Below are 23,157 nucleotides of genomic sequence, written 5' to 3' on the forward strand. Positions count from 1 at the left end.
ATATATATATATATATATATATATATATATATACACACACACATCTGGATCACATCTGGATCTAACAAATAATAAACATTAACAAATTTTTCCATTAATTTAATTTAATTTAATTGGTGCCAATTTAATTGATTACTCAATTAATTATATATAATTAAAAAGTGTTTACCCCCCGGGGTACCAAACCGTGAATTGTTGTACCGTTACACCCCTAATATATAAATATATATTGAAACCAGTCTTAAATATAAAGAAATGAATAAAAATTTGTAAACGTCATCAATCAATCAATATAAGGTAGACTCAAGGTCCTTGATGTAGTCTTGACCACGCCCCCTTCCCCATCCCCATCCCCTCCCACCTGTGTAAACGTCACATCGTATCACCATGGCAATTCCCCAAAAAATGCGCACTAGTTAGTACGGGAATATGGAGTAAATGAGTCGTAGTCATGGCGACGCGCGTGCAGTGAACTCGCGCGTAGCGTTCTGTTTGTAGCGTACTGCTCAGTACGCTAGTATGCGGTTTATGGACGTGGCCAATGACTATGACAGCGGGGCGGGTACACACTCACTCACACACACACACACACACACACTTCCTCAAACACTCCGTGTGCTCAGTTCTCCGGTCCGCCGCATACTTTGTTAAGCAGAAGTCAGGAGTTCGTGTACCGCAGATTTTCTCGGCCGCGTCTCTGTGGTGAGTTTGGATTTAAAAACTTACTGCGAGTTGCAACAACAAAAGAACTTACAACATGTATATTGAAATAAATAAAAAATACGGTGTTTTTCTCGGTTTTTACTTCTCGTGTCGAATAATGGCACTTTAGCTACACACACACACACACACACACACACACACCGCGGTGTCTCCCATTCAGTCAGTCAGGTTGTTCAACCACCGGCTGCACCGCTCACTCAGGTTTGGGCAGGAAGTAGCGATAACACGCGTGTTGTTTCGACTATTGTCACTTTCCAAACCGCAAAGAAATAACAATAAAACCTGTTTCTAATGTGTGTTTTTGTGTAGTTTTCTGACTGTACTGTAAACACGAACCGTTTCTAGTTTGGAGGTTTTGGAGGAACCCAGAGCGCAGTGTGTTACATAAGCGAAGTCTTTCACTGGCCAAACTCTGAGTCCAACTTTATATTCCTGGTTTAATTTTGTAGTTATTTTTACACCATTGAGTTGTTTCATGTTGTAGAAAATTTGTCTTAACCAAGTAAATAGAGGAAGCAATAGTTGAATATTTAAATCCTCAAGGTTTTGGGTTCCAATCAACCAAGCCAGCTCAGGTCATAATCACATCCAGGTCAGGTTTTACTCTTCTGTAGGATTGTGTGTGGTTATAACTGTGTAGAACAGCTGGACAGGTGTAAATAGTGTCTCTTTAAATGGTCAGGGTTGAGTATTTGCTCAAGGGTCCACCAATGGTGGTGGAGGTGGTGATGGTGGTGGAGGTTGAACCCCCAACCTTATGACCAGTAACCCAGAGCCTGAACCACTGAACCACTGCTGCCCTGAGAGACGAAATCATAGGATTCGACTTTAGTCTCAAAATGAAATCTTTTCATGTAAACTACTTCGACACCTTCAGGTGAACGTGAGATCTAAAAGTCTGCCGCATCAGTGACAAGGAAAGGTGGCTCTATTTTTTCTCCAATACATCATGAAGTATCATAGTGCCGTCCCATATCTATACCCTGGTTTACCCCACTAATGCATTGTGTCCCCATTTTAACTAACTTGGGTGAAAACCAGATAGTTTAGGTATAATCCCACTTCGGTCGAAACGTCCATGCCATTACTCAGGTGTCCCGAATACCAGAGACTGGTGTAGGATTTCAACGCCTACATAAGTGACACCGGGTAGTGTGAGGAATACATACAGGCATCTTGTTCTACATTTTCAGTTTCAGCCACGTCCCAGATCACATGACTTCCCTCCGGAGAACTATTGAACAACATCTGATATTTTATCGCAGGGATTTATGACAGTGGAAATGTTATGATGTCGTACACGGATAACGTCTTTTTTCAATTATTCATGAAAACAAGTATTCAATGACTTACAAGTTAAAAAGTAGGGTTTTATGTTCAGTGTGCAGAACAGATATTTAGTAATGATAAATGAGACTGCACTTCATGGATTCATCATGAATACATTCAAGAAAGTTTTTTATATACAGATTAATGTTTAAATGGCAAAAATAGATTTCTAAGGTTGTTTTGATGTTAAGCTTCGGGTTGCTGAGTTAACAAGACACTTCTGAATTTGGAAAATTATCAGAATCAATCAGAATCAGAACTGGGTTGCATTTGCTAATCGTAAAATTAAAGAAAAGATTAAAGTAAATAATAAAATGTAATATATATATAAATAATTTTTATTATATAATATTATTATTATTATTATTATTATTATTATTATTATTATAGATTATTAAAATAATAATATAATTGTGTTTGTGTGTGTGTGTAGAAGCAATTAAACAGATGGCAGAAAAGTCAGACTACAATGATAGTTATGCTTTTTATATATTTATTATTGTAAATAATGCTCAGTTCTCTCTCTGAATAAATCTGTGTATAATCCTGATAATATTTTAATAACTGAATGAAAATGTATTATTCATTATAGAAAAAAAAAACGTAAGTGTTCATATAAATGTGCATTTCTTTGTAAGGAGCCTTCAGTGTCAACACCAAAGTTTTCATTTATTTTTTGTTCTCATTATTAAAATGATTATTTATACCGTGATTACGTAACCGACAACGAGAACCGACTTCATTACTGACCGTAGCTATTAAGTGCTTTGGTAAATCCAGTGGTTTTTATTATTAAATGTCATTGTTTTGGATGACCGGACACAGTAAACTATTTACTCTTCTCTTACCCAAACCAACCCCACCTTAACCCAACCTGCCCTGCAAATACCTCTACAGCCCCCAATCTGTTTACTTTCATGTTTACATGTTTGTTCTGTTGCGTCTCTTCTCAATCTCGATGCCCTGGAGTCGCTTTTTATCCAGTAATTGTATTGGGTGACACATCAGCCCTTTTCCAAAGAACATTCGCAAGCTGTTGCTGAACCCCTCAGTGCAACCTGCTGGTTCGACTCTGACTCATTTTCCACTGCATGCGTTTTTAGCCACTTATATATATATTTTTTTCCCCCTGTAGTCGTTTGCCACTTCTCTTTTTTTTGCTGAATCGACATAACACGAATGGAGACAGAGGTGGCAGACACACTCTAATTTGTTTACCTTGCGGAGCAGCTTTAAGGACCCCGTACACCGTGCCTTGCAGTGTTGCTGTACTGACCACAGAGCTGTGATCTGACATGCACCATGCCTCATTCTCTTTTGACGTGCAAGCACGCTGGCGTTGCATGCACATGCGGTTTCATCCGTTCCTGTTATCGGTTCTAGCCAAGAGAACAGCCCGTGACATTCATTCATTCTCATTACGTAGGCCGATTTTCAGTATTAATCCGTGCAGCACGATTGAATTCAGTATAACGATAAGGACTGAGTGCAGAAGCTGCGAGACACAGCCTGAGCTGGCGGGTCTCACTCTCAAAAGGATTACTCAAGAGGAAGCGCATGAGAGCATCAAGCGCTCGCATCGAACTCTCGAAATCGCATTGCTCTTAAGTAGGTATCACAGAGCGGTCACATGACTTTGCACGTCTCCCCCGTGACTCTTGTTTAGATTTCGCGTGAATCTTTCGCCTCAGCATACGTCTCGAACAAACTCTCACGCAGATCTCTTTTTGCCTAGCTCTCGCAAATACCATGCCGTATCTCCAGCAGAGATCTCGAGTGGCTCTCGACAGCAATCTTCGCGAGCTCGTTCACGCCAATCGCTCGGCTCATAATAGCAGATGTTCTGTAGCTTTCACACAGAGCTTGAGTCACTCATGTCTCATGCACCTCTCGGACAGATCTCACGTGCTGGACCTGCATCACAGGTCTCGTATAGGTCTGACTCAGATCTCGTGTAGCTCTCGCACTTCACACAACTCTTGTACTTATGAGGTTCTTGGGCGGATCTCCAATAGATCTCACCAACAAGTGTGGCTTTTGTAGAGTTGCTTGCAATATATATTGTCTTGCTCTATGCTTGTGTGTGTGTGTGTGTGTGTGTGTGTGTGTGTGTGTGTGTGTGTGTGTGTGTGTTTGTGTTTTCCAGCAATGTGTGTTTATTACTTCTTTTTGATCTGTGTAACTTATACACAGCCGTGTATACAGCACACATTAATCCTCACTCACACACCAGACTATTATTTAAACACACACACACACACACACACACACACACCCACACACACACACGTTCTGCTGCTCTGTGTTGGTAACGAAAGGCAGACAGGATGTGCTCTGAGTGCAGCGGGTGGCCTCGGGAGGTTAATTAAGTCTTTGTGAAGTGTGAACAAAGCAGAAATGGACACCGGGCTTAATGCCCTGAGAGACGAGAGCAAAAACCTTTTCACCTTTGGGGAGACATGCCAACACACACACACTCTCACGCACACACACACACACACACACACACACACACACACACACACACACACACACAGGAAAGTTTCTGCATTCTTTGTGTGTGATAATGGACTCGAGAGAAAGTAGCTCAGCAGGTTTGACTGTACCCTGGGATTGTTCACATACAAACACACACACCCGCATGTACAAACACTAACAAACATACATATAAATACATATATATGCCTCTACACACACACACACACACACACACACACACACACACCCCTGCACACAAATACTCTACATGTGCAAACAGGGTTTTATAGAGGAATCAGATCTTCCACACTTAGCCAGAGGTGTGTGTGTGTTTGTGTGTGTTGTGTGTGTGTGTGTGTGTGTGTGTGTGTGTGTGTGTGTGTGTGTGTGTGTTTCAGGGAGAGAGAGAGAAAGAGAGAGAAAGAGAGGGGGCTTCTGTTTCTGTGCCTGAGGGAAGAGAGAAATCAATTGCTTTCTGGAATGAGTCACATGGCACCTGCCTTGCTATTGACCTTGAACCCTTTTTGACTTCTTTCTTTCTTTCTTTCTTTCTTTCTTTCTTTCTTTCTTTCTTTCTTTCTTTCTTTCTTTCTTTCTTTCTTTCTTTCTTTCTTTCTTTCTTTCTTTCTTTCTTTCTTTCTTTCTTTCTTTCTTAAACTTCTAATTCTTTGATAAACTGATTCTTTTGCGTGTATGAAGCACCGCACACGTATGAGAGAGAATGAAAGAGCGACGTCTCACAAGCACGCTTTCGACCGCACTCGCATTTCTGAAACTACGATGTAAAGTAAATCTCGCATCGCAGATTCGCCTCGTTCAAATGATTTAAACGCGATCGAACACACCCCGGACCTGTACTCCAGGTCTGATCACCACGCTGACACAATGCTCCAGGCGGGGCAGGTTTGGAAGCAGTGCAGCTTGTTGCACTCAGTAAGTGTGAAGCTAATTTTCATACATTGCAGTGATTTTTATTTCAACTGTGCCGTGTGATGTGTAATCACATGGAGACTTTGCTAATGTCGGTTGCCGTAGTAACATTTATAAGTGGGCAGAGCAGCTAGCATTCCAGGTTTGACAGGGGTCAGGAGACTGATTGTGTACATTCTACTGTTTTTGCAACCTCACTCTGTATTTGCATGGAATTGAAGGGATTTTTCACCTTTCTGGCATCGCGTGGACGCACCCACGTCACCGATAGTCACCGTCACGCTTGTGTCATGCTTATTACTGCAACACTGTGTGATTGGAATCCAAGTTTGTGTTTATGTTTAGATCCTTTATACTGAGTAGCTGATGAGTTATATATTTCTTTTTTTTTTTTTATTTCTTTTTTTTTTTTTTTTGAAAAATCCTCCGTTTTAGAAGGAGGTGAAGTTTTTCACGCTAATGTTTTTAATGCTTTAAGAACGTTTTTGCAGATCTGGTTATTTGGCGGTAATCCGAATTTTTTTTTTACTGGGAATTGAATGCTTTGAGAAACATTTCTTAGAATGTTCCGTCTGGAGCTCAGATGTGATGAGAAGCACTTGGACACAAGCCAACACCTAGGCTTCACCCCTTAAAGACAAAAGTATGCCGAGACTGATGGTTAAACACCACACACACACACACACACACACACACAAACACACACACACACACACACCTCAGGCAGGATAAACAGGTTGGCCTCTCTCGTTCAGGCCTCGTTGTATCCAAACAGAAGCCGCTCAATGATCTGACTGTACGGCTCATTACGTTCCTTACACGAGTCCTTGCTCAGCATAAAGGCTTCCTGAAAGAGCATTCCTTCAGGCCAGAGCCTGCGTAGATGTAAATAAGTGCAAGAACTGTGGTTACATCGAGCAGCTTTTGTTTATTTTTTTGCGGGTTTACCTTTTTCATGCAAGAATTCGGAGGGATTGAAATGGAGGAGCACAAGACTGGTATAGAATATAATCAAAAATAAAATAAAATAGTATTATTATTTTACCAAAGTCAGCTAAAACGCTAAACGGCAATTCTAAGATATCTTTTGCAGTGTCATCCAGCCCTTTTATTGAAGAGCAATACGTCACACATTATGTCGCAATATGAAACCAGACCACACTTTGCTACACACTCCTCGCACACCTTGATGAGGAACGGGATTACAGCTATGTTTATGCTGATTGTTGATTCCACCTGCTTCTGCTCACACAGTGATGATGCTCCAAGTTTTAAAGGCAGTCGTTTCCAAGCAACACTTCATGAGAAGACTGTGGAAGCTCCTCACGCTCACATGAACTCGACTCGCAGGACCTCGTACAGCTTTGCGCTTCATTTGACCGAGCGTAATATTACAGTTTATAATCCTAACCTCCCTCTGTGAGAGAAAAGGGGCGGCAAGCAGTAAGAAAGAAACAGACAAGTGAGAGAGCTTATCTTTCCTATCAAAAAAAAAAGTGCTGACTGCAGTCTAGGTGAAGCTCCATTCACAAGCCAGGCTTACTTTGGATAAGAAACATGATACGTCAAGGACGAGGCTGATTTATTTATTTTTTTCCTCTTTCAGAGTAACACTCAGTCTTTACTCAAAGGCTGGACTCTGCTGACTTCTTCAACACTGTTTGTCTTCACATAACCAGAGATAAAGTTAGAGGAGAGTAGTATCTAAGAAATACACACACACACACACACACACACACACACACACACGGGTCTACACTGCACTACACTGTCTTCTGCAATTACGGCTGAACAAACACACCAGCCGTGCAGCCACACAGTGTGTAAACTAGGCACGAACCAGACAACCTGGTGTGTGTGTGTGTGTGTGTGTGTGTGTGTGTGTGTGTGTGTGTGTGTGTGCTGGATGATAATGTACGCACAGAGAGGACAGAAAAACATAATTACAGTATACCGGTGTGTAGTGTCTAATATATAAGGATTATTTATTTATTTGTTTTTTATTTGTTTTTATTTATTTTTTAACTGGTAAAAAAAAAAAAAAAAAAAATGCAGCATCAGCGTTTTCTTTTATGCGGATTGTTGTTTTGGATTTGATACTCTTAAATCATATATGCAAACTTTTACACAACACACAAGAAGTAAAAGATTAAATTAAAGATGGATTAAAAAAAAGACTTGTTTTTGAGCTGTCCATCAAACAAAGGGGCGGGGTCTTGAGCAGCATGTTGTAATAGAGAAAATTTTGTTTTATTACTAATCGCTGATTTTGTAAGGCGATCCAGACAGGTTTCATTTATTTAAGACCATTACGTCCTTTTTTTTCTGTTTGTAGCTGCATTTAATGTCAGGAGGGAAACTCCATGATGCAAGGTGGTTCCAGTTTTCTTTTGCATCACTTCCTTAAGTCTAACGTAAATGAACATTCTGTCACACTGTGTCGTTTAAACCGCTTTGCAATGAACAGTCTTGTTTATGTCCCTTGTTTTCATCCTTAAGGAGGTTTATGGATGTGGTGAGGGAAGACATGCAGGTGGATGGTGTGAAAGAGGCAGATGTAGAGGACAGGGGTATGGAGACGGATGATCCGCTGTGGCGACCCCTAATGTCGAAAGAGGAAGAGTTTTGATTTCATTCTTGTACAAGTTACAGGAATTATTATCATGACCTTTCTGCGTTCCATCAAACTGTTTTTGCCGACAAAACAAAAGTCAGACGAGGCAACCAACTAGTTATTTTCTGACGAGCGTTTTGACGTCAGGGGGGCGCACTGTTTACTGAGCTACCGGCTTAATTCGGTTTTCAATTCATCTTTATTTGTATAGCGCTTTTAACGATGAACGTTGTCTCAAAGTAGCTTTACACAGATAATGCGGTGATAAAGAATGAATAAGAATGTTCTTTACATGTAAGTTCGTCCCTGATGAGCCAGCCGGTGGCATAAGGAAGAAACCTTCAGAGGAACCAGACTCGAAGGAACCTCATCCTCATCTGGGTTGCACCGAATGTCCATTTATCACAAATAAACGATGTTAAGATGTGCAGTGATGGTGATCAGATGCAAACTGTAGTTCTGAGTCAGTGTAGCAGACTGTTGACATTAACTACAGTCCAAATCCATCCTCAAAGCTCCTGTTCTTATTCCGGATTTTCATGGATTCCCGGGGCGTTGATGAGAAACCGTCCCCAGAGCTGTACAGAGTGGCCTCCAGTCGAAGAGAACACTATGCAGAGGCAGGCCTGGACGAAGTGGGAAGATCTATGGAGAGGATACCTCAGGAGCATGTTTGAATACAAAGCATACAAATATCCCAGTTCACCATACACTCTCTATATCAATGATTCCTCCAGATCTCCTCCTTTACCCAAGAAAAATCGACCACTAAATAGGCTAAATAAATATGTTTTCAGCCTCGACACACACACTTTAGCAGGATGTGGATCACACTTACGATAATCAGGAATGCAGAGGAAGATTTTCTGCCTGAAAGACGAACGTATACAAAAATATATACGCACGTTTGCAGACAACTACAGACCGCCATGAGCGGTTTTGTTTGTCCCAGAGAACGCCACTCACTACAGCTGCCTTCGAAATGAATTAGAATTGATGAGCATTTGGTTAGAAAATAGATCAGACTGGATGGATATCAAATGAACTGGTGTGAAGTTTGCGGTCGTGTTTGCATCTCGTATACGTTCCACCCGACTGTCATTCTGTCACACTGTCCCCTCCTTTGCAGTGTGTGCTCATTTTTTCCGCTCTCTCTCTCTCCTGGGGAAACGAGTGGGTCTTTTTTAAAGTCATCTGCAGCGATGTCTTTGTGTGTGTGTGTGTACCCTAGAAATACACACACACACACACACACACACACACACACACACAGGTCTACACTGCACTACACTGTCTTCTGCAATTACGGCTGAACAAACACACCAGCCGTGCAGCCACACAGTGTGTAAACTAGGCACGAACCAGACAACCTGGTGTGTGTGTGTGTGTGTGTGTGTGTGTGTGTGTGTGTGAGGGTGTGAGGGTGTGTGTGAGGGTGTGAGGGTGTGTGTGAGGGTGTGTGTGTGTGTGTGTGTGAGGGTGTGTGTGAGGGTGTGTGTGAGGGTGTGTGGTTCCCAGCTTATACGTGCGAGTTCTCTCATGCGGTTCCCTGATGTGTGAAAATATTTTATATGACCCGGTTTGTCTGTGTCTAAAATCCAAGCAATGCATGCTTTTTTTGCAAGTGTGTAGCGAGTGTGTAGCACCTCTGGACGCACACAAACCCCTTGCAGTCCCACTCCACCTGCTCTACATTTCATTCCTGCCCTTAATCAGTGCCCCACTCCTGCAGAGAAACGTACATCCTTCTTTACTTGACCCTCACTCTGTAGACGTTCAGCTGTCCAGACCGTGTACTGTTATGATGCAAGCGCTCCTTATCGCAAGGGCACTCGCCTATTATGGCTTCGGAAAAGCAAATTACGGTTATCTGTTGAAAAAATGTGCTACTCGGGGGTTGAATTCGAACCATGAGCAAGACCTCTAGGGCTCCAAAGAAAATTGTTCACGCTACAGAGGAACAGACCTAAAAATGGCGCCTGGAATCTGCAGCCCAGTCGCAGTCTAATCCTCACCATAGCAACGTGTTCGCCCTCGCACACGTTCACTCGTCTTTTTGTTTTACAGCAACAGTGTGACTCGGGTTCTAATCCGGGATCAGTTCGAATCTTACAGGACCGAGGTGATCCGAGATCACGTTCTTCATTTTCTGAAGCCGCTTTTTAGTGTTTAAACTGCTTTCAAACCTTTTTTCCACTCATACTCGGTGAACACGTGACCTAAAGGAGGATCCTGGGTTTTTCATATGTTTGTCCACGTGCACTGTATTTGCAGTATCCTTTCAGTAATAAGTCACCCCTTCCAGACTACTTCCTTGTTTTTACAGACATACAACTTTACCCTAAGAAGTCCCAGGGTCATAAGTTTCCTTATCATTATGAGTAAATGTATATTCATTGGATATCAGAACTCTAATCTGTCTGACGTTATGAAATGGTGTAAAGGCCAGTTGTGACACTTTTTTTGGTGTATGGAGTCACTTTAGAGCGTGTAGGTATGTTTTGAGCTTTGAGGCCACCAGGAATGCAGTTCAGTTCAACAGCAGTTTGGAAAAAGAGTTTTTAAAATGTAATTTTGCTACATAAAAGGGCATAACGCTGATGCAAACACAGGAAGAGGTGTTTCAGGCACTCTACAGCAATGTGTGAAATATCACTTTTTAACAAAAAGGAAGGGGAACTAGAAATGATGAAAGGCTGCGTTCACTCCAAATGTACTTTATTTTTATTAGACTTTTTTTTTTTTTTTTTTGGTAAGCTTGGTAAGATTTTGAGGTTGAAGCACAGGGTCAGCCAGGACACAGTGTTCTTCAGCAGATAGAGATAAGTGGTCTTGCTTAAGAGCCCAACACTGGCAGCTTGAACCTCCAACCGTCTAATCAGTACCTCAGAGCTTTAACCATTTAGTCACCACTACCCTATATGTAAAATGTTGCTTTCAGTTTTTATATGATGCTAGAAGTGCACTGTTGATATCCTCTTTTTTGAGGCACATAAGTTTTATTTACTAATAGGGATTTATATATATATATATATATATATTATTTATTTATTTATTTATTTATTTGCAAAACTCAAACACTTCCACATGTGGATCTACGATCATTACACAGCATGATGAAAATTGGCTTTTGCATAAGCGGTTACTGTCACATCTTTAAATGTGGAAGTTTCTCTCTCTGTGGCAACGCAGCAACTCGGACATTTCCTGCACATAGATCCAGCTCTGCACACAACTGTTTGAACATCTGTTTGATCTCCATATCTCTGTTTCTCTTTGTGTGTTTCAGGTGTGTGTTGGCCATGGCTCCGTTCCTGCGGATCTCCTTTACCGAATATAGTTTGGGAACGCTTCCTCCTTTGGTGGAACCATTCTGTGCCATCAAAATGAAGGAGTCTCTCACCACGGGTTAGTATGTCTGAGTTAAAGACACACACACACACACACACACACACACACACACACACACACACACACACACACACACACACACTTATGAGGTAGTCACCTGGAGTGGTTCCTGGTTGCCAGAGGTGTTGAGTGCTAGTTGGCTGCTTTTCATTCACTCTCTAAACAGGCCAGGTCTTCTGCAGCACTTCATCGCTCTCCTTCTTGAACAAATAGCTCTTACATTATCTACAAAACAAATATGACCAAGCTAAGTGCAAACCAGATGCGATGCCATGTTGCTGCTAAATGCTGTGGTAGCTATGCTGGTTAAGCTTGCCCTCAATTTTTGACTGTCACCCAACAACCGTCTGTATGTCTAAAAAGACAGTTAACTTTTCAGACCAAAGGACAGTTTTCCACCTATTAAATGTTCACTCCTTGTGTTTCTTGGCCCAGGCAAATCTCTTCTGCTTTTTGTTCTTCTGAAGTAATCATTCTTTGCAGCAATTTGACCATGAAGGCCTGACTCTCGTAGTCTTCTCTGAATAGTGGATGCTGAAATATGTCTGCCACTTGAACTCTGAGAAGCATTTATGTAAATCGGTGGCTTCTAAGCCTGATAATTTTAATGAACATATCCTCTGCAGCAGAGGTAGCTCTTGGTCTTCATCATAGTGTTGAATGGTTTTGGAGACTGCATTCGGGGATGCATTTAAAGATTGTGAGCGTGGATTGACTGACCTTCATTTCTTAAAGTAGAAGGACTGACTTCTCTTTAATTAACTGAGTGTTTCTACCCATAATATGGATTTGTACAGTAGATGTAGTAGCACCAATGGGGCTATTGACTCTGTATTCACCCTTTCCTTTGCACAAGACAACTGATGGTTTAAAGCACATAAAGAAGCCAAGAAATGTCACAAATGAACTCTTGACAAGGCAAACCTGTGCCTTGAAAACCATTTCAGGTGACTACCTTGTGAGTCTGATGAGAGAGTGTGCTATGCTGTCATCAGAGCTAAATGTAGCTACTTTGGACAATCTAAAATATAAAACATATTCTGAGTTGTTTACCACTTTTTTTTGTTTACTACATAATTTCATACGTGTTCTTTCATAGTTTGGATGTCTTTAGTATTAATGTAGAATGTTGAACATAATTAAAATAAAGAAAAGCCTTTAAAAAGGTGTCCAAACTTTTGACTGATAATGTATGTCATGCCAAAAAAGTCATCACAGATTATAAATCAGGGCTCCGGATTTGTTGCATCGTCTTATTAATGGGTTAGTTTGTGTCTAAATGCATACTTCTGTACACCTTTTTATTATTAATACATATTTCTTAATAAAAAAAATATTTGAAAAAAAATTCCAATTCAAGGATTTACAGAGAAAGAATTATTTGTAGGTGACAAAAGTGAGATAATGTGTCAAAAAAAATAAAGACTTCCCTGTTTGAGACATAACCATAGTAACAGTAAAAAAAAAAAAAAAAAAATGCCTGCAGTACAAGCAGTAAGCAGAAATTGAGAAATCTGTCTGGAAACACAGCCCAGCAAATTCTTCGGTTTTGAGCCGACTTTAGAATTACTCGCTATTTTAACTCTGTCCCTCTCTTTTTTTTTTTTTTTTTTTTCTTTCTCTCTCCCTCTCCAGAGCGGGGAAAGACTCTGGTCCAGAGGAAGCCCACTATGTACCCCGAATGGAAGTCCACCTTCGATGCTCATATCTACGAAGGCCGTGTGATCCAGGTTCTCCTGATGAAGACGGCCGAAGAGCCTCTCTCCGAGGCCACGGTTGGCGTATCGGTGCTTGCCGAGCGCTGCAAAAAGGGCAACGGCCGAGCAGAATTCTGGGTAGACCTGCAGCCCTCTGGAAAGGTCATGATGTCTGTGCAGTTCTTTGTTGAAGATAATGACTCAGGTGGGTGGTCATTTCTACATGTACGTTACATATACTAACAGATGTTAGTCACAAACTAATTTATTAATGTTGGATGTTGTGCCAAATTTACGTCGAAAATGCATATAAGTACACTAAAAATAGGCATGTTAAAAATTGTATTTAAAAAGGTTAATACTTTGGGGTTGTTTTGAGCTTTAGTTGAAACCCGCTCGGTCGTATAAATCAGGAATCAAGAAAGGAAATTAGTTAATAGTGACTAAAACAAATGGAAATGGAAGACAATTGACGGTTAGCACTATGTGTTTAATAAAGTCAGTAAATTTTTGATTCTCGAAAATTCCCATGTGCAGTGCACTCTAGTGGTGATGAGGAGTTAGGGCCACCTCTACATCCTGGTTCGGTCTTTACTGAGTAATAAAACGAAAACTTTCAGCCCCAAGTGTGGGAAAATAAAGTGTCCTTTTTGAAGGAAAACTTCATGATGGTGTGGGAATGTACAGAAGGATTTGCCACCAAATGCAGTGGCTAGGACAATGTTAGTGAAGCGTGTGTGTAGTGTGAGATGGCAGACATTCTCACTGGTTCCACCCCGGTTTCATAGGCTTCCTGAAAAGAGGCACAGTCATGCCTATTTATAGAGCTCATGTCTGAACAGGCCTCTGTTTTGTCCTCAGTGTGAGCAAGCCCCACGACAGCAGCTTCTAGTCCAAAACACACACGCACCAAACACCGCGTCCTGTCAATAAGCCATAAACCCAAACATAACGTTTGCCTTTTCTATGCCTCTCTACTCGCCTCTCTACTCTTTCCTTCTCATTGTTCCTTTTGTTACTTTTGCAGTTTTATCTTTGTCCTTCTTTGATTCGCCTCGAGCTCATTCACACTCTTCTTCATCAGCGCTGTCTTACAATACCATTTTTGTTTACTTTAGTCGTCAGATGAGTCAGAGGCCCAGTTTCACTTCCGCAATCTGCTCCTTGAGTCTTTCTCAGCCGTTAAAATGCTGCCTCAATGATGATATAAATATTATAGATACACAGCCGATACATATGACACATAATGACACCATATTAAGTAAGATATAAATTCTTTTCACTTACACACGCACATGTGGTATGACTTGTGACAGTGGCAGTGATGTTTATTCGACGCCTGTCGTAGTAAATTAACATTATGATATCATCATCATTGCTATTATCTTCGCACTAAAGCAGCGCTGATAGTCTTGGAACGCCAATAGAAATTAGCATCCTCTTATCCGCAGCGATCGCGGGAGCAAAATATATTTAAAAGTGAATTACAGTCTAACAGCATTGCTGTTCGGTAACCTCTTCATAAAGATTAGATGTGTAAAAGCGAAGTAAAAGTGCAGCGCATGAATTAATCCGCAAAAAACAAACTAGACCTAACGGTCTCTGTGTATGAGGAAATCACTGTATACGCGTACATTCGTTATTGCTACATTTTTGGACGTTTTTACACAACTTAAGATCACGCCTGCCAAAGAATTGATAGGTGGCTGTGGTCGGAACATTTGCCCGGTCTTGCCGACCGACTCCGGGGAAGGAGATGAGTCAGTGTGTAAATCGATAGAGTGTAAAAAGCAGTGCTAGCTTTACACAACTATACACTGGAACTCCCCTTTGAGAAGTGGTACGGTTTTGTGTTTTAGGGGATTCTTCTCAGCAGGGTGGGTTTGGGGGGGAGGGCATCTGGTTGGGGGCTTAGACATTTTACAGCCAGCATGGGGGAAAAAAAAAAAAAAGTTACAACAACCACAGCATTTAAGATTATATTATGTCTTTTGTTTGCTTAATTTATTATACCCATAAACAATTCTAGATATCAGCTAGTTATATTAAGAAGTAAGTTCATATTTGAGCAATGAACATCTTAAACCCTGCGTATTAAATGGATAGAGGTTTATGATTATAATTACTAACTTTAATGACTATGTTATAGCAGTGGTCACTAGTGATGTTCAATGGAATATTCTATTAAAAACAATTTGTCGATAAAATGTATGTACGGTTTGAACAGCTAGGGCTTTCGCGAGCCCAAGCGCAGCGAATAGTACGCTAGTGTTCATATATATATATATATACATACACACACACACACACGTGATCTCCTCAACTACCTTAGCATCCATCTCATTGCGGATTCATTCTCATGTGTTTAACGTCTTTTGTTCAACTGTCTTTCAGAGAGCAAAGCGTCAATCAGCGAAAAGGAAGAGGACGGGATTTTAACACTGAAACGACGAAGAGGAGCCATCAAACAGGCCAAGGTTCACTTCATCAAAAACCATGAGTTCCTCGCCACCTTTTTCAAACAGCCGACGTTTTGCTCCGTCTGCCGAGAGTTCGTCTGGTGAGTGGAAGGCTGGAAATGTTAGCAAAATGAATGCATTATTCCACAAACCAGTAATAAAAGCAATACGTGTTGTTTAGAGTCTGCTGAGGTTTGTGTGTCGTAGCTGATAAATTTCAACTGCAGTCAGCTTCCTGCTCCTGTCTGCTGCTCACTATCACTTATCACAGGAAGAAGGAATAACTGGTATTATCTGTCTGTGTTTGTAAAAGAGTTTTCGGGTGTCTTTTTGATCTATTTGTGAGAAATGACTGGTCAGAAATTGTTTAAAATATCGCAGGCCGTTCCTTCCTCTACTACTGTTGTGTCACCTGAACTGTACAATTGAAACCTTAATGTGGCTCATACACTAACACTTTCTCTGTTCGTTTATAGGGGCCTCAATAAACAGGGCTACAAATGCAGACGTAAGTGTTTTTTTTTTTTTTTTTTTTTATTTCGTTCACACACACAGAATTAGTAACAACATTTCACCCACAAAACCAGGCGTCAAAGTAACATTAACACCCATTTGACAATATTAATGACCTTTTTGTACTACTAGCTATCAGATTAGTTATAAGTTGTCACTTTTGGAAAAACAAAAGGAAATGCATGAAGAAAAAAAAACAAATACAGTGAATATATTTTTTATTTTCGTTAATGCTTAAATATATCTTGAACTGAATCTTTATACTGTAGTCTGACATCTTCGTAACCATGTAGTGTTATGAGAAGAAAGAAATCTGGACCAAGGACATTCCAGTTCCAGTTTAATAATAAATATGCTGATTTTTTTAGGCTCATTATTAATCGTAGTTATCAACAGTAATATCTTGGTTTGTAGTAGTAAAGTCTGAAAGCATGCACCTAATGTACCTCTGTCTCCTGCCCTCTGTCTTTTTTCCCCCCCAGAGTGCAATGCGGCCATTCACAAAAAATGCATTGATAAGATCATCGGGAGATGCACAGGAACGGCAGCCAACAGCCGAGACACTGTGGTAAGGATCGGCGCACTGTTTACCTGGTAAATAAACACACACGGCGGTCAGTAAAGGTGTCCCTATCAGGCCTACAGCACATTGCGGTGACCATGGGACCATTTGTAGTTCACTTCAGTGTTAATTCTGACCCGCAGTGTGCAATTGGTTGGAATTTGCCAGCAGGAATGAGAATGATTTGCATAGAATTGGATACTAAACAAGGATTATAAAATACCGTAGAGGATTATAAAGGATTTAAAAGCAGTACACGCTAAAAACAAAATTAGCCATCAAGGAACAGACATGTTAAAATTACAGATGTGACACGATTCTGTAAGCTGTGCTGTAACACTCACACTGAAGGCTCAACATTGTGACACAAAAAAAACAAAACAAAGATTACAATATAAACACCAAATCATGCTTGTTGTATATTTTTAAAGCAGGTCTGGCAGGTCAGTCTCACATGGTTCACAGGGGGCACAAGGATCAGAGTCTTCCATTGATCAATCAATAGATGTGTGTGCATTCTTAAAGCCCACGCAGCTCAGTCTTGCACCTAATGACAGCGAGGCAGCTACAGAGCCACTACATTTAATTATCTGCTTGGGGAACAAGAATTCACGATGCAGTCCTCGTGTTTTACTTTAACGAACTTCCTGATATCTGAGCTTCTCAAAGCTGTAGGTGTCTGGTAGTAGTTACCGGTAGATAGAGAAAAGGCAGAAACGCTTGAGATTTTGGTTTATTAGAAAAGCACCATGCAGCAGGGCGAAGGCTACGTACAGCATCACAGATCCCTGGGTGTATGCTGGTGGGTTAATTATGGCTCCTTTGTGTGTCTGCAGTTCCAGAAAGAGCGCTTCAAGATCGACATGCCACATCGCTTCAAGACACACAACTACATGAGTCCTACCTTCTGCGATCACTGTGGAAGTCTGCTATGGGGAATGGTCAAGCAAGGTCTCAAATGTGAAGGTGAGATGGGGTTTCTTGTCTGTCAGTCGTCACATTTAGTATTTTAAAATAAATCTACTCAATTCTCATTTGTTATTCTGCCTCATGTATATTGTTTTAATGCACGACTAATAACCAAGTGTTAATCACAGGATTTCAAAGAATTCATGTCGAAATTGGATTGAAATAAACTGATTCAATCATGCAAGATGGATTATCTGTTTATTAATACATTAATAAGGAGATTAAATTGGTTTGAATGATATATAAGGTGTGCTGTCATCCTGCCTGAGAAGTACTCTGACTCCGTTTACTCTCTCTCTCGCTTCTCTTTTTAATCTCAATATTTGCCTTCTTTGTATTTAGATTGTGCGATGAACGTCCACCACAAATGCCAGACTAAAGTTGCCAACCTCTGTGGTATAAACCAGAAACTTCTCGCCGAAGCCCTTAATCAAGTTAGCTTGGTGGGTGGCTCACAAAATGCTTTACACCAATCACAACTTGCGCTCAGTTCCTACTATGTTGTATCAGCTGGATCTCTGTACTGACATCATGGTGCTTGATAAGTTTTAATGACACTTTTTCAATCATCTTCTGGTCAGAAATCCTCCACAAAGCGCCCGGATCCCACTCTATCGGACATCGGCATCTATCAGGATATAGCCAAAAATGTGCCGCTGGACCCAAGTGGTAAGCCTGGTTTATTCCATAATTATTATTTCTTTCCTTTATTGCAAAGGAAGTCTGGCTTTCCAGATGTGCTGTTGAGATGATCACAATCCACTTTTGTGGCTATTTTATATCTATTTCAAACTGTGTTTAGTTATTATTAATTCAAAATTGCTGTATTGCTCTGTGTTCGCAAACCTCGATCATAATATACTCTTTTTTTTCCACTTTTAATGATGATGATTATTTATTTCCAGGAATATCTAGGCATTTAATGTGCCTACTAAATTATCCTGTATTTTTATATTTTTTTTTCTGTGTATATATTAGGAGACCTTAACAAACTGTGGGACGGTCACACCCCCGCACCTTACACCATCCCGCACCAAACACATTCCACATACCTGTCCATTGACCAGTTTGAATTCCACAAAGTGTTGGGTAAAGGCAGCTTTGGCAAGGTGAGAACACACACACACACACACACACACACATGAGTAAAACACCCAAACCTGCATCAAAATGCACATATTTTAAAGCGATAATAGAATCGCTATATTCATATACATGTCCTGTAATACACAATGAAACTAGGTGCTGCTGGCAGAGCTGAAGGGCCGGGGCGAGTTCTTTGCAGTGAAGGCGCTGAAGAAGGACGTGGTGCTAATGGACGATGACGTGGAGTGCACAATGGTGGAGAAAAGGGTGTTGGCGTTAGCCTGGGAAAACCCCTTCCTCACGCACCTCTACTCCACCATCCAGACCAAGGTGCGGCAACAGTTCTCAATGTCGAGTTTCGTTTAGTGTCGATTATTGCAACAGAACGCTAGAGAGAACATCGTATACATTGTATTACGCATCCCGAGTATCATCTCAAAGCACGTTTGAATTCATATCTAGGTTTAATTCCGTATAATGTTCAAATCCATCGCATGACACACGTGACTGAATTACCGGTCTGCCTTGTGCAGCGAAGAAATAGTTTCTTAATGAGCCGTTTCTCTTTGTCACTCCTCTACCAAATATTGTCAATTGTCAAAATAGTATTGATTTATTTAATACAAATGATTTTGTTCTTTTTGTTTGTTTTTGTTTGTACCCACAGGAGCACTTATTCTTTGTGATGGAGTATCTAAATGGAGGAGATTTGATGTTTCACATTCAGGACAAAGGCAGATTTGATCTATACAGAGCTACGTGAGTGACTGACATAGTTTCCTATAAACAACCGCACTACCAGCCAAACAAGACTTACCGGTACTTTCAGTACTCCGAACAAATCCTTAGACTAAAATTAGAAGAGTGCCTAATGGGATTATCTGATGAAGTCGACGATCAGATGCTCCAAATATGCATTGTTGTACATTTTCTTAAACATGAAGGCTGTCTGTGATGTTCATTGCATGGAGATTATTTGTTTTAGATCCTTGTTTAACATATAAACTGAAATACTGAAATGCTGATTTTATTGTACTGGGTATGTGCTGTTGTATGATACTGTTGGTATGTTAATTTGACCCCCGAAACAACCCTCTTTTACGTCAGGTTTTATGCTGCTGAAATTGTTTGCGGCCTGCAGTTCCTTCATTCCAAAGGCATTATATACAGGTGAGATGATTTAAATGGTGGTTGGTATTTCCTCATATCTGTCTGAACAATTAATATATGACATTCATTAAAGGATATAATGTAACATCTTACTGTTATGTCGTTGTAATACAGTTCATAAAATAATGAATCGATCATGACTCGCTCTTCGATGTGTTTTTCAGGGACCTGAAACTGGATAATGTGATGTTGGACAAAGACGGCCACATTAAGATTGCAGACTTTGGCATGTGTAAGGAGAATGTATTCGGAGAGAATCGTGCCACCACTTTCTGTGGAACACCCGATTACATCGCACCAGAGGTGTGTGTGTGTGTGTGTGTGTGTGTGTGTGTGTGTGTTGGCTTACCAGTGTGCAAGGTTTTTCTCATGTCTCTGGTTTACAGTGTCTGAAATAAATTTGGCGTGTTTTACCAAAGCCAATTTCGCAACCTGGAAAAATGTCGTCTCTAATCATTTAGAAACTTCTAATTCCCACCACAAACCCCAAAGATGGAAGACCAGCTCGAAGGCATCGCAGCGATTAAATCAGAATCCGTGCATCTGTACGTGTGTGTGTGTTTGCAGATCTTACTAGGGCAGAAATACACATTCTCAGTGGACTGGTGGTCATTCGGAGTGCTTATTTACGAGATGCTGATTGGCCAGTCACCGTTCCAAGGTGACGATGAGGACGAGCTGTTTGAGTCGATCAGGATGGACACGCCTCATTTCCCGCGCTGGATTACCAAGGAGGCCAAGGACCTGATGGAAAAGGTAAAGCGTTTAAACTAAAAGCTAATGAAAGCGACGTCTGTATAAAAGTTTACAACGCTAATTACAAAACGCACTTATACACCACATGTTCGACGATATACATTTTTTTTTAAAGCGTAGCAATGTTGTGCTGTTTATTCAAATTAAAACCATGTGCTTTGTGGCTTTAAAATCGTCTGTATGTCGTTTTATATAAAATTCTGATTCTGAACATTATTATATATTTTTTAAAGAAAAATGGAACTCTGGTGCTAAACATTTACATTTTTTCTGGGCGTTATCACCGTTATAATAACTTACATCTGTCTCTAATCGTTGTTTTGTAGTTATTCGAGCGAGAGCCGACCCGCCGACTTGGTGTTGTGGGAAACCTTCGTGGACATCCCTTCTTCAAGACAATTAACTGGATTGTCCTGGAGAAGCGAGAAGTGACTCCCCCCTTCAAGCCTAAAGTGGTACGGTCTTTGGATTTGTTAAATTGTCTGGTCTATACTTCTTTCGTTATCAGCGAAGACAAAATATTATCCTGTGGTGATTACATATGATCAAGATGAATAATCTAATTATATAAGTCATTAGAGAAACTGCGACTCTGTGGTTTTTGATCTGATCATTATAAACCAAACAAATGCTGATGAATGATTCCTTGGCTGTAGATAAGCTCATAGCCCCATAATCCCAGCAGTAGGAGCATAGTTCTCTAACTAAGACGGTGTTCAGGCTTCATCTCAGTAATTGTGTTCAAAACTATACCAAGATTTTGAAGGAGAAAATGCCATTGTACACAATGTCTTTCCAAAGGGGTTTAATGATTTATACTCGTACCCAAACGTGTATTTAGATCGTAGGAATAAAAGACGATCATCTCCTTTAGCTGGAATAACACACGGGTTTCTCAGATTTGTTCAGAATTTGTAATAATTACTTTGTGGAGTTGTGGAGTAGAAAAATAAAGCAGACTTGTTTCCACACGCTAGTTTGATGCATGCGCTGGAAAAGCCAAGCGAGCGTCCCGAGCGAATGCACTCTAATTAGAAAGGAATTGATTTTTAATGAAGCGTAACGCAGTCAGTAGGATCGCTCTTGCGCTCGATTACCGCAAACGAGCCAGACGTTTATCGGTCTGTCCGCCGACTGACTGTCGCTCTCTTCCAATCGCAGAAATCTCCCAGCGACTGCAGCAACTTCGACCGCGAGTTCTTGAGCGAGAAGCCCCGCCTCTCCCAAGGCGACAAGAACCTGATCGACTCCATGGACCAATCGGCGTTCGCCGGTTTCTCGTTCATCAACCCCACAATGGAGTCCATTATGGGGAAATGAAATTAGTCTCTTGTTGCTGTGAACAAGACATTACCACACACACACACACACACACACACACATACACACCCCAGTGTTACACAGCCACTAAAGGTCTAAACCACAAATACTAACGTTTCCTTGACCTAGTGCTCTCCGATCAAGCTTGCTCTTCTGCTGTGTAATAGATCAGGAAACCTCAAACGCAGCAGCTCGCAAAGAAATGCCACAGTGCCCCCTAGGGACCGAGTACTAAATATGGTTACGGTTCTCTTTCTCTTTCTCATGAATGCAATCCAGTTAACTGTATCTGACGTACTGTATTTTGGTGTTGACATATAGGAAGTTGTGCAAGTGCTAAATGTGTAAACTATGTAAACTAATGTGTTTTTTTTTTTTTTTTAACGCCTTGCTTTTACACCAGGATTCCCCCTAAACCAAGAAGCAGGGGTGCTCGATGAAGCACTTTTTGCTAATTATTATTTTTTTATTTTTTGAGGCTCACTTTCCCACTATCTCCGAAATTGGAGCCAAAATCAATCCTGCTAATCCACTCCTTAGACCTAGAAACAGCAGCCAGAAAGAAATCATGCTATTATAGTCTATGGTACTACATTTTGCTACGTAATAAACAGTTGGTGGAGGTTTAATATCCGCATCAATTAATCATTGAGATCTAGTGTATGTAATGTTATTAAACAGGTAGGTGTTTACAAAATAAAAGACTGTAAATAAATAAATAAATAAATACATATATGTATGTATATTGTTCTGAACTGCTTTCATTGTTGGGAAGATAAGGATGTTTTTTTATATATATAGTTACTCTTCAGAACTCCGTATAATAAAAAGAAAGCATATCCCAAGAGCCTGGGGTCATCATGTGTGTGCTGTTTACATTTATTTATACCATCGTAATTATTAATAAAGAATTATCCATTATTTAATTCATGAGAAAAGCAATGATTACAAATGTATTCGAAAGAAGACTTCTCAAAGGCAGTGCAACAACTTCTCAAAGTCTTTTCATGCTTTTGTACACGTTTCTATTGTTAAATCTTTATTTCACAACATTTACAAATAGGTTTCTACCTGAGCATATAATGACACTGTGTAATAACAGTTATGACCAGAGAAATAACATCATATATATATGACTCC

The 23,157-nt window shown here is 40.5% G+C and overlaps 1 protein-coding gene across 1 annotated transcript; it reads left to right on the forward strand.

Moving 5' to 3' along the window:
- The first annotated feature begins 381 nt into the window (after positions 1–381).
- prkcdb (protein kinase C, delta b) lies at positions 382–22,851 on the forward strand. The gene is made up of 17 exons (XM_083534688.1): positions 382–702; positions 11,364–11,482; positions 13,121–13,387; positions 15,577–15,742; positions 16,118–16,149; positions 16,637–16,722; positions 17,553–17,682; positions 18,028–18,128; positions 18,267–18,354; positions 18,664–18,794; positions 18,928–19,101; positions 19,439–19,530; positions 19,879–19,941; positions 20,106–20,244; positions 20,509–20,697; positions 21,024–21,152; positions 21,859–22,851. The coding sequence occupies exons 1-17, from the start codon at positions 542–544 to the stop codon at positions 22,015–22,017; spliced, it is 2,226 nt and encodes a 741-aa protein (XP_083390814.1). The 5' UTR covers positions 382–541; the 3' UTR covers positions 22,018–22,851.
- Positions 22,852–23,157: the final 306 nt, after the last annotated feature.

The sequence above is a fragment of the Silurus aristotelis genome (genome assembly GCF_946808225.1).
Source record: "Silurus aristotelis genome assembly, chromosome: 28".
Lineage (NCBI taxonomy): Eukaryota > Metazoa > Chordata > Actinopteri > Siluriformes > Siluridae > Silurus > Silurus aristotelis.

Excerpts from the sequence above, each read along its gene's own strand:
- prkcdb (XM_083534688.1), top strand. The coding sequence starts at position 542 with ATGACTATGACAGCGGGGCGGGTACACACTCACTCACACACACACACA. Across the intron at positions 13,388-15,576 it reads TGTTGAAGATAATGACTCAG|AGAGCAAAGCGTCAATCAGC; the intron begins GTGGGTGGTCAT and ends ACTGTCTTTCAG. Across the intron at positions 15,743-16,117 it reads GTCTGCCGAGAGTTCGTCTG|GGGCCTCAATAAACAGGGCT; the intron begins GTGAGTGGAAGG and ends GTTCGTTTATAG.